At 40.3% G+C, this 12,410-nt stretch overlaps 1 protein-coding gene across 1 annotated transcript in view; it reads right to left on the reverse strand.

Annotated features, from left to right (window-relative positions):
* Positions 1 to 1,135: 1,135 nt before the first annotated feature.
* The window catches only part of LOC138947967 (rhomboid-related protein 2-like), a 58,391-nt gene continuing 47,116 nt past the window's right edge, over positions 1,136 to 12,410 (reverse strand). Inside the window, exons 8-10 of the mRNA XM_070319491.1 lie at positions 12,104 to 12,224; positions 9,433 to 9,528; positions 1,136 to 9,129 (exon numbers count right to left, since the gene is read on the reverse strand). Of these exons, the coding sequence (XP_070175592.1) occupies positions 8,966 to 9,129; positions 9,433 to 9,528; positions 12,104 to 12,224 (381 nt within the window). The 3' untranslated portion in view covers positions 1,136 to 8,965. The remainder of the gene's footprint in view (positions 9,130 to 9,432; positions 9,529 to 12,103; positions 12,225 to 12,410) is intronic.

Consider the following 12,410-nt stretch of genomic DNA (forward strand, 5'->3'; position numbering starts at 1 on the left):
TTGCACCTAGCCTGTATACACGCACTTGTTGAAGGCCTGCCACTGCCAGTGTTGTTCGTGTTGCACAGTTCAGCTGAGTCGGCCGGTTTTCAGCACTGCCAGGTAATCAGTGCTTGTTGACTGAACCATGACGGTTTCAAGAAGTCTAACATGGGTTGACCGATAAGGTAGAAGTACTTACAGGTTTGGTGAGTTTTCATGCGACTGAAAATGGGCTGAAACTGATATTACTTTCAGCGATGGAGTTCACGCACACACTGACAAACACACTGTGCACACTGACACACACACACACAATAAACTGACAGAAAGAAGCATACTCTCAGTGCTATCCTCAAAAAGAGAATACGGTCTGGTATAGTGAATTCTATTTGTAGCATGGTGAATTTATCACGTAACTGCTTTATTTGATCGCATTCCTTGTTACTGGACTGCACTAACTTGACTTTTCTTTATTTGGTGTTTAACGTCGTTTTCAACCACAAAGGTTATATCGCGACCGGGAAAGGGTGAAGATGAGATAGAGCCACTTGTCAATTGTTTCTTGTTCACAAAAGCACTAATCAAAAATTTTCTCCAGGGGCTTGCAACGTAGTACAATATTTTACCTTACTGGGAGAATGCAAGTTTCCAGTACAAAGGACTTAACATTTCTTACATACTGCTTGACTAAAATCTGTACAAAAATTGACTATATTCTATACAAGAAACACTTAACAAGGGTAAAAGGAGAAACAGAATCCGTTAGTCCCCTCTTACGACATGCTGGGGAGCATTGGGTAAATTCTTTCTCGTCCCAACCATGGGACTCCCCCTAACCCCCGGGGGTACTAACTTGACTGTTATTGTTTGACGAGTGTGTGGAAGGAAAGTAAGTTATCCTCACTTGAAACTGCTCTCGTTTTGTGTGGATGGTCCAGAGAAAAATCGAGCCAAAATAATCATAGCAATGAGAGAGAGAGAGAGAGAAAGAGAGAGAGAGAGAAAGAGAGAGAGAGAGTTATGGAAAACAAAAGGTCGAAGAACTAGAGGCTGTAGGGGAGACAATAAATTATTTAGATCTATAAATTATGAACAGCAGAAGTTGTCTCCCAGTTCTTCCACCAATACTCCACACAAAACGCTCAGCAAAGCAAATAAGCAAGAATTTTTTTAATTGCAAATGGAAAATAGAACAGTACACATTTGAATATAAAAATAGGAGGCTAGTTAGTCAGATAAAGATAGAAATACCAGAATTACTACATGTATCACATTATCACTGAGAACCAGAACTGCATAGCAAGTTTACAAAGAAACATCAACACCAATGTCAATATTGTGTGGTCTTCTTAAGTCATGTTAACCCTGAGAATATCCTTGTACATTTAACAAATTAATGAAACACGATCAATCATTAATTCCACGAACCATCCTATAGGTTTTTCCATGTTTTTGTGTTCTATTCATTTTTCACTTTTGGCTTTTTGTAATTTTTCAGTGGATTGGTTGTAAATGTGTTCACAAATAGAAGACATAATTATTCCCTTGCTTCTTTATCAATTAAAAAAGTTCTTAAAATTAAAGCTCATAATTTGTACATGTCATTATGATTTTGATTTGGGGAGAAAAAGACAAAAAATTCCTTTCTACAAGAAAATTACCATAATACTGTATACAGGGAATACCACAGGATTTAGTTCCTGTAGTGTGTTGCTGATATCGCTGAAAGTCACGTGATGCTTGGCGACATCGGTAGAATTTGATATTTTTCAATCTTTTTTTATATTTCTTAGAAATTCGAGTATGGTTTGCAAGTTTTATTGAAAAACTCCACCCTGTGGGATTCCCTGTATACAGGGAATCCCCCTCCAGGAAAGTTCTCCACCTACAGGGAATCCCACTCTTTTGGTTGACAAAGACCCCATCAGCAGTACTGGGACCAAGGAAGACCACCAAACAGATGATGCTTTCTTTCTTTATTTGGTGTTTAACGTCGTTTTCAACCGTTCAAGGTTATATCGCGACGGGGAAAAGGGGGGGGGTGGGGGGAATGGGATAGAGCCACTTGTTAATTGTTTCTTGTTCACAAAAGCACTAATCAAAAAATTGCTCCAGGGGCTTGCAATGTAGTACAATATATGACCTTACTGGGAGAATGCAAGTTTCCAGTACAAAGGAAACAGATGATGCTCAGACAAAGAAAAAATAAACTAGACAAAAAACTACAGGTAGAGAATGCAATTTTTCTCAGCTGAAAGCAAGTGCTACTGAAAAGGGTGCAGTCCCAATCGAACACAACAAGAAATTCATTAGAAAAAATGGCGTACAAAATGTCTACTTTTTCAGTAGACGGCAAGAAAGATATATGAAGGATATGAAGCTCAAGTTATTGTGACATTTGTCATTTAAGTGATAGAGTGCTATTTCTGACACACAATTTCCTACTGAAAATCATGTGCAAGAAATCATGCTCCGTCAAAAAAAGAGTAAAAAGTTTTTCATAAGAACTTTAATTGAAAAAAGAGGTTTTTTTGTTTTTTACACAATGAAAAATCCTAACTTTTGTTTTCCAATGGTCTCACAGATGGTTTCCGGATTTACTGGAATAGATCATTGTGACTTTCCTTCAAATTCAGAGAATAAGATCACCTTGGACAAAAAATGTTGTAACATTTCATGTAACTTCTAATGACAGAACACATTATGTTAAAATAACAAATCAACTGGTGTGTTGAATTTCCCAGATAGAGCTCAAATTATTTCAAATGCGGGCTACAAACTACAGACATAGTCCTCAGACATGCATACATTTTTAAGCAAGATAACACAGTATACATGAAGTTAAAAAATACACAATCACATTCTAAAATGTATACCAACAGAAGATTTTTTTAAATGACACCTATATGTATATGATAGCCGCCAAAAATTAACAAACAGTAATCACAGACTGTAACAATCAGTGCCAAGCAAAAAGTCTCAACAGCACTGCATATAAAGACTTTCCATTCCAAAACATAATCCATATCCACATCCACTTATATTATGAGCCAATTTGACTCTAGATCAAATGTATCATAGCATAGGAACTGCTCCCAATGGGAGAAAAGAAGAGAGAGAGACGATTTTACAAGAATTAAAAACATGGAGGGTTATTCCTTCATTGTATAGTTGGGCTGTGCTTGAAAAAATGGATACTCCTGATTATAATAATTCACCAGAACTGTAATTTTAATTACCCACTGTATTTTTGTTAAACCTTTTTTTTCCTCTTTCTAGACCATATTGTGAGCTTGCTTTAGTCTGAAGTTTAGGGTCTTAATTGTTCGTCAGTGAATACAACTGCAGTACAATCATGATTACTTTTTTTCACACTCTGACTTTTGAGGAATCAATCAATCAGAATATTAATGGGTTTTATCATGGTGCAAGTTCGCAGATCTTTCTCCGAGAACACCTAAATTATTGCCGACAAGAACCCGCTGTCAAACAGCCGCCTTTACCAGCAAACGATTGCTCATCACAACATTCGATCATCTGATTTCTGGTGTACAGTAACAGCAACTGCAGTTAATCATGTTTCTAAACATAAGCCACCAAAGCAGCCTAAAAAGAAGTTAAATCAGCCATGGGAATTGTCCGCCGAAAGGCAAATTTCCCCCAAAATGTTTTTTTGTTCCGCCGAAAAAGCAAAAGTGTCCGCCGAAAAAATAAATGGGAGAGGCAAAAATGGTTCTGAAAACTTAATTTAATGGCAAATTTGGAGCTCAGATGACACCTAATTGCACAATTTGGGTTCTTTAAAAAAAAAATTCCGGGGGGGGGGGCATACACCCGGACCCCCCTAGTAAGACTAAGCGCTTCGCGCCATCGACTTTAATATTACTTACAAATTTTCAGCCGTTTTTACTTTTTTCAATTCCCATGCCTGTTAAATGTACATGGGCATACATGGGCGTTGATCCACAATTCCAAACAATATTCATGGCAGTGGGGTGCATTTTGATACATGGGACAATAGCATGTTAATTGATAAGCAAATAATTATTTCAAAAAGGTTTTGGTTTGTTCTCTTGCTCATGCAGGATTATACTGGCAAGGATGCCACACAAAACTACTAGTGACACTGCACAGGTTTGTGCATCTCAGGCATGTAATATGTACCTTTCTTTGGGACTGGTCTATCAAATGTTTTGGTGGATTCTAGCAATATATACCTCAAGTGCACAGAGCTCAGAAATGTAACATGACACTGGCTACAAAAAATAAACACTTTTGTTTTGTTTTGTGTTGCAATCTTCACAAAATCTTGCTAGTGTTTTTTGTGTTCACTTTCATTCATTCTAAAATTGTGCATGGTATAATTGTGTGCACATTCTACTGTTTTCATTAAGCATTTGTCCTCTGTGGTTTATGTGCAAAGTGATTTCTGTCCATTATATACCAAAACAAGAAGGGCAAAGCCCATACGACTCACATGCTTTACACATTTTTCCTACCAAAATACATGTGACCTTGACCCAAGGTCAAGGTCATCCAAGGTCATGCAACACAAAGCTGTTAATTCAAGACATAGGAAGTACAATGGTGCTTATTGGCTCTTTCTACCATGAGATATGGTCACTTTTAGTGGTTCACTACCTTATTTTGGTCACATTTCATAAGGGTCAAAGTGACCTTGACCTTGATCATATGTGACCAAATGTGTCTCATGATGAAAGCATAACATGTGCCCCACATAATTTTTAAGTTTGAAACAGTTATCTTCCATAGTTCAGGGTCAAGGTCACTTCAAAATATGTATACAATCCAACTTTGAAGAGCTCCTGTGACCTTGACCTTGAAGCAAGGTAAACCAAACTGGTATCAAAAGATGGGGCTTACTTTGCCCTATATATCATATATAGGTGAGGTATTGAATCTCAAAAACTTCAGAGAAAATGGGAAAAATGTGAAAAATAGCTGTTTTTTTAGGCAACATTTATGGCCCCTGCGACCTTGACCTTGAAGCAAGGTCAAGATGCTATGTATGTTTTTTGGGGCCTTGTCATCATACACCATCTTGCCAAATTTGGTACTGATAGACTGAATAGTGTCCAAGAAATATCCAACGTTGAAGTTTTCCGGACGTCCGGACGGACGGACGGACGGATGACTCGGGTGAGTACATAGACTCACTTTTGCTTCGCATGTGCGTCAAAAAGCACCCAGATATTCTTACACTTTAATATTGCACAGACAGTTTGATGTTACTGTATAATACATAAAACTTTCAACCATGAGTTACACAGTCTGTAATGGTTTTCAGCAGGTAAACAATGACATAAGAAATGAGCTCACATGTCAACATATTTATTTTCATGTGTATTTTCATGTGTATGCTGATGTTACAGTTGCTAGCTCTTAACCCTGTGATTTAAAAACAAAAACATTTTTAAAAACAGTGGACAATGTCATGGGTGACAACTCTTTGTTTATGGGGTGCAAAAACTTTCTTGTATCACATGGAAACAATTTGAAAGCGGTAAAGCAAAGAGAATTCCATCAACACCATTGTTTTCACATCTTCAGCAAGAGCTGCATAGAAAAGAATACACTTTTCCATGAAATCAAGAACATCAGATTCTAAAACTGTCCAATGACAGACCCAAATTGATGTGTGACAATGAATATGTGATGACTGACTCCGCATGTCAGCAGCAAAACTCACCAAATGCAGACCTGGGAACCCCTGTTTTGCACTTGGAGTACATGTATTCCCAAACAAACTTGGTGCTGAGCGATCGAGAAGAAGAAACAAACTTGGTGTATTTTCAGAAAAATGAGCGTACTCCACACAGCATTTGAACATTCATGATTCAAACATGCTTCACACCCGTCCGTCGCAGCATTAATTCAGTTTACAAATACATTTAAAGCGCATGCTTCTTTCAATGTTTACTGACAAAAACTGTAATCATGTGTCAAAATGGATCAGCTTCGGGATGCGCTTGTGAAGAAAAGTAGTCAAGGAATTTTTTCTCGTCATATTTTTTTCCACTGACCGTATTCTAGACAATCATGCGTACAAAATACGGCAAAATCGTATGGGTTCCCAGGTCTGCATATGGTTTCAGTATGCAGAGTTGCGAAAATGTCCTGTCATTTCTATGAAACCTGTCCCTTAGCTGTAAATGACAGAAAATGGTATCCTTTCTTTGGGTGCTCGCAGGTTTTGATTCATATGCTAATTTACAAAGGAATTAACACTTACATCTTATTCTGAGCCAAATGCTGTCATGCTTCCGTATGTGCAGACAAAACTGCACTTCTGGAACCAAAGATTTAATGTATAATAAGGCAAAATCAAAAGAGTGCCTCCGTCATATGAGATATGAAAACAACTGTGGTGTTGTTATAACGAACACCGGCAAGATTAAGTTTGGTATGGACACAAAACTGATATGAACATACTAACAGTAACAAACTGGAAAAGAAATCGATACATTTAGATAAGCTGAAAATGATGTGACAGTAAAATATAGTCATGATTATGTGTAAGTTAAAACTGATACAAATTAAACAAATAACCCATCCAAAATCTAAGGAAAACCTTCATGCATGTTGGTGATTATGTATATATTACAAAACGATAGGTAAAAATTAACAAAACAAGACAATTTTAAAACACAATACTGATTAACATGCGGTCTCAAAACAGAAATAGCAACAATGAAATAAATAAACGCAATAACAGATATGCTTACCAGAATCCATAAAATGATGCAGACAAATCTTTCTTTTCTTTATTTGGTGTTTAACGTCGTTTTCAACCACGAAGGGTTATATCGCTACGGGGAAAGGGAGAAGATGGGATAGAGCCACTTGTCAATTGTTTCTTGTTCACAAAAGCACTAATCAAAAATTTGCTCCAGGGGCTTGCAACGTAGTACAATATATTACCTTACTGGGAGAATGCAAGTTTCCAGTACAAAGGACTTAACATTTGTTACATACTGCTTGACTAAAATCTTTACAAAAATTGACTATATTCTATACAAGAAAGACTTAACAAGGGTAAAAGGAGAAACAGAATCCGTTAGTCGCCTCTTACGACATGCTGGGGAGCATCGGGTAAATTCTTTTTCGTCCCAACCAATATGGGACTCCCCCTAACCCGCGGGGGGAATCATTTTGCATCAACTGCATTCCATTCATTTTGCATTAACTGCATTCCATGATCATTTTGCATCAACTGCATTCCATGATCATTTTGCATCAACTGCATTCCATGATCATTTTGCAATGAGGAAATTATGCTGACAGTGTTACAAGCTACAGCGGGAAATGTAGTGCATTAATATAGGACAAAAGCTTGAGCAAACAAATTTCTTGGTTTAAAAGATTAAAAAATAATTATGAGGAACTAGTGACAGTATCACACAAAAGCCTAAAACAACATGAAACAACCCTCACAATCTTTTCATTCAATCAGTGGTATTCAGAAATCAACAGTTCTTTCAACACATGCAAATCATCACATAATTAGTTTGAGCTGTTCACATTTGATCAGTTGCTCAAACAATATAAGTGGAATTCTTTCAACAATCACAAATGTGCATGCCCACAATCACATTCAGATACAGGTTGTTGATCAAAATGGGAACAACGCTCACATTCGTTCTGAGGGCAAAGGGAACCATCCGACATTTTTGAAAAAAATATCAGGGCAAGACTAAAAATAGTTCATTTTGTCTCTCAACCATGTCAAAATGCAATCATTCTTTTGGGGGTACACAATCCCCCACACAAGCATCCTAAAAATAGCATAACAGATCTTTGTAAGCAGATCTAGGGATCACAATGTCGAGATAATTAAAACGGAGATATTATTTTTGTTTTTTGCACTGATGATGGACAATTGAGAGTATTTACTGTGCAACCCGAGTGTTGAAGCAGACTAATCAAGTTCTTCTGAGAGTATATGCATCTACAACCGATCTTACAGCGCATGCTGACCTCATCAGTCTGTTGGAAATTCTCTGTAATTGATAGAAATAACAGAATTATTCTGATATGCTTCCTGTATCCTCTACCAGGTAAGCCTTGATGAACACTTCCAAGACTGAATTCTTTTTCCCTTCGACCTTAATCACCCAATGTTATCTCCATGGTGTCAATCCTCGCTACTTGCGATGAAATTTGTTTTTAGGAATTACGTCTACACAATTGACCCCCTCTTGTTTATTCAGTTTCATGCTGCTCTTACATTCCAACCTGATTTCTGTTCTTTTAGACGTACTGCTTACAGATAGACCATTTGCAAGCCAAGGCAAGGCTGATGTTTCTCTTCTGAATACATCTCTGCTGCATCTCACTGCAATCCGTCGCAGACATACACCAGATGTGGACCTAAGACAGCACTGTCAGAACACTTCCCACCAATTGCCTTCTGCAAACCTCCTCTAGCTGGTGTCAGATATCTCTCACAGATATCACTGAACTGGCACATATACAAACAAGTATCTTACTGCTCAACCAACCAGTAACTTTTTTCATGCATACTAAGCTTAGCAAAACAACAACAAAAGCCCCTTTTTTTTCCTCAACCTAAGCAATCCATTGGTTCAATACCCTTTAAAGAGATGTGAATGTAAACAGAGGCATTTCTCCTTGTGACAGACGACCTTTTTTTTCTCCAAAAACAAGCTCAACCTCGCAGCATATCAACCTACAAGAACAGACTTATCTTGCAGATATACAATTTCATCATCCAATTACCGTATCTTTTCCATACTGGCAGTGCTCAAAAACATCAGAAAGCATTCTACATCAACATCAGAAAACGACACTCTTTCCACCTCAGCTAAAACGGTACCAAACAAGCCAGAAATGACACTGACGGCGATCAAATACAAACCAGCTACGCGGTTTTCTCCAGCCTTTTTAGTGCATCTTTTCCAAGTTCTCCTCTGTAGAACGGAAGACACACCAGAGGTGCGCGTTACCATCCCGACCAATCCGTATTCGGGTATCCATCATAGACGGCATTGAAGATGCAGCACAAAGCGACGAAGGCGAGGTAGATGGCGAGTGTCACCCATCCCAGGTTGGTCTCCCATTCGTGGCGACGTACGTTCATCAGGATGGGGATTCCAAGCAGCAGACCTGGGCACAATATAGAACCAGTGAATAAATGACTGGAGGAGAAATGAAACCAAGCCGGAGGTATAACAGCTTCCTACGCATAAAAAAGTTCTGTTTTGGGGTTTAATTTTGCAAGTTGTGAAGTGTTTAACTCATGCCAGAATTAGCTTGGTATTCAGACACGCTCTGAAAAAGATGCACATACACTAAGTCACATATACACACATGTTTGATGATATGCATGAATGCATTAACACAAGTACACACATCAACACACACTCAATCTTTCACACACACACACGTGCACATTGAGCATCATTATACCTGCCATTAAGCCGCCATAATGAGCTGTCACTCCTACTTTGAATTCGTCAGGTGCAGTGACACGTCTGTACACAGCATTGGCAGTATCGGACACCACTGAAAAGAAAGGACATGCCAGTCAGACACAGCAATTCACCACTCTCTCCTCTATCATATGAGAGGGCAAATGGGCCCCAAACAGAGCGCTCATTTAACCTTTGCCGGATGCCGCTTTTGACTACACACGCCCGACGATGCGGGTTTGTCTGAACCCATACATTTGAAAGAGGGTTTTTACCGTTTATTCCGCTAACGACGGTGTGGGTTCAGAGAAACCCACAGCGCTACTTCAGTGGGTGCATCGAGTTTCTCCCTTCACCGACTTCTTGCAGCGATGGCAGAATCCGGGTGTGAGCGCGAGTTGGAGAGAGAGAGAGAGAGAGAGAGAGAGAGAGAGAGAGAGAGAGAGAGAGAGAGAGAGAGAGAGAGAGAGATACGGACATACGGACATACAGAGAGATACGGACAGACGAACGTACGGACAGACAGAGAGATACGGACAGACAGAGAGATACGGACAGACGGACGTACGGACATACAGAGAGACACGGACGTACGGACAGACAGAGATACGGACAGACGGACGGACGGACAGACAGAGATACGGACAGACAGACGTACAGACAGAGAGATACGGACAGACAGACGTACGGACAGACAGAGAGATACGGACAGACAGACGTACAGACAGAGAGATACGGACAGACAGACATACAGACAGACATAGAGATACGGACAGACAGCCCGTACAGACAGACAGAGAGATACGGACACACAGACGTACAGACAGACAGAGAGATACGGACAGACAGACGTACAGACAGACAGAGAGATACGGACAGACGGACGTACAGACAGACAGAGAGATACGGACAGACAGACGTACAGACAGACAGAGACGGACGTACGGACAGACAGAGAGATACGGACAGACAGACGTACGGACAGACAGAGACGGACGTACGGACAGACAGAGAGATACGGACAGACAGACGTACGGACAGACAGAGAGATACGGACAGACGGACGTACAGACAGAGAGATACGGACGTACAGACAGACAGAGACGGACGTACGGACAGACAGAAAGATACGGACAGACAGACGTACGGACAGAGAGATACGGACGGACGTACGGACAGACAGAGAGATACGGACGGACGTACGGACAGACAGAGAGATACGTACAGACAGACAGAGAGATACGGACAGACGGACGTACAGACAGACAGACAGATACGGACAGACAGACAGAGATATACGGACACTGAGACAGACGTACAGAGAGTCTCGTGGAGACAAACAGGCAGACAGACACTGTTCCGCCGCTTTGGTAATTATGGGTGTAGCAGAACCCGCGCCGTCGGCAGAGGGATAGTTACAATCACTACTACTCTTTAAAAGTATGGGTTTGTGTGAACCCGCGCAATCGGTAGTGTTTATGTTAATTAACATAATCAATTAATTTTAATTTTTTGTCATGTACACACTAAAAATTTGCAGACAGAGAGCAAATTAGGTGTGTGAGAGATACTTAAAATTTCAAAACGATACCTTTAATGGTTCCAGAGTTACAATGATTTTAGTGTGTCTCTGGGTACAGGTGAACCCAGGAAGCACGGCAAAGGTTAAGGAGGGCGAAATAAGTGAGGGCGCCTAAAATGACCGCTCAAGTTAAGGATTGATTGGCTGGTAAAAATAGTTAGCCAATCAAATCACATTTCTAAAGATTCGCGCTCCAAAAAGGAGGGCGCAGTTTATTTGGCGAGCAATAGATTCGCGCTCCAAAAAAGAGCGCGCATTTATTGAGGGCGCAGCTTATCGTTATTGGGCAAATAGGCTCCTTTTTGGAGCGCGTATCTATAGCTCGCCAAATAAACTGCGCCCTCCTTTTTGGAGCGCGAATCTTAAGAAATGTGATTTGATTGGCTAACTATTTTTACCAGCCAATCAATCCTTAACTTGAGCGCTCATTTTAGGCGCCCTCACTTATTTCGCCCTCCTTAAATGAGCGCTCCGTTTGGGCCCATTTGCCCTTTCATACCATCAAACACGTGAACTCACTCATTCTCTCTCCAAGAAAAAACTGCCAATGCCTTGACACACACAATTAAATCAATGTCTGTAGATATGGACAGGAGATACTTTGCTTTATTCATTGCCTGTTGCTGGTGGGTGCACCATTGTGGGAAAAAGAGGTTGAATCTAGTGCAACCGGTAGGAAAAATGTAAGCAGTCGCTGGCAATCTAAAAATGGCAGACTTATGCACTTAAGATCAGATGGTAACATTGTATAAGACAGACTTGTCACAAGGAGGGACGAAGTAAATGAAAGGCAGGGAAGGGAGGGAAAAACCCACAGCGGTGATGAAGAGGGACAGACAACCAGACAAAAAACGCAAGGATTTACCTAATTCCAAATTTGGACACCTTCGTTGTCTTTTTTTTTAAGCAGCACTGGTTACCTATCACCTTGTAGATTGGTGCGAGTGTAGAAAACTTCTTCTTCTGCGTTCGTGGGCTAATTTAACGTTGGCATGCTAACTGGGAAACTCCCATGTACACTCATGTTTTTGCACGTCTTACCACCAAGCCATTGCGCACGTCGTACAAAACATTCCCTTTGACTCACCAAAAACCAGGATGACCATGAGACGAACGGGTGCAGACAGCAAGATACGACTCATGCCTTTACAGGTGTTGTCCTCAAGCTCCTCCTGGTCCATGCACTTGTAGTTCATCTCGTGCCAGTTCTGTTTGCACAGTGGAATGTAGTGATGACAAGAGTGGTTTTTGACATGCACATGCAGGCATGTGTACACACAGACACTGACACACAGACACCAGCACACAGACACTGACACACAGACACCAGCACACAGACACTGACACACAGACACCAGCACACAGACACTGACACACAGACACCAGCACACAGA

The sequence above is a fragment of the Littorina saxatilis genome, linkage group LG15 (genome assembly GCF_037325665.1).
Source record: "Littorina saxatilis isolate snail1 linkage group LG15, US_GU_Lsax_2.0, whole genome shotgun sequence".
NCBI lineage: Eukaryota > Metazoa > Mollusca > Gastropoda > Littorinimorpha > Littorinidae > Littorina > Littorina saxatilis.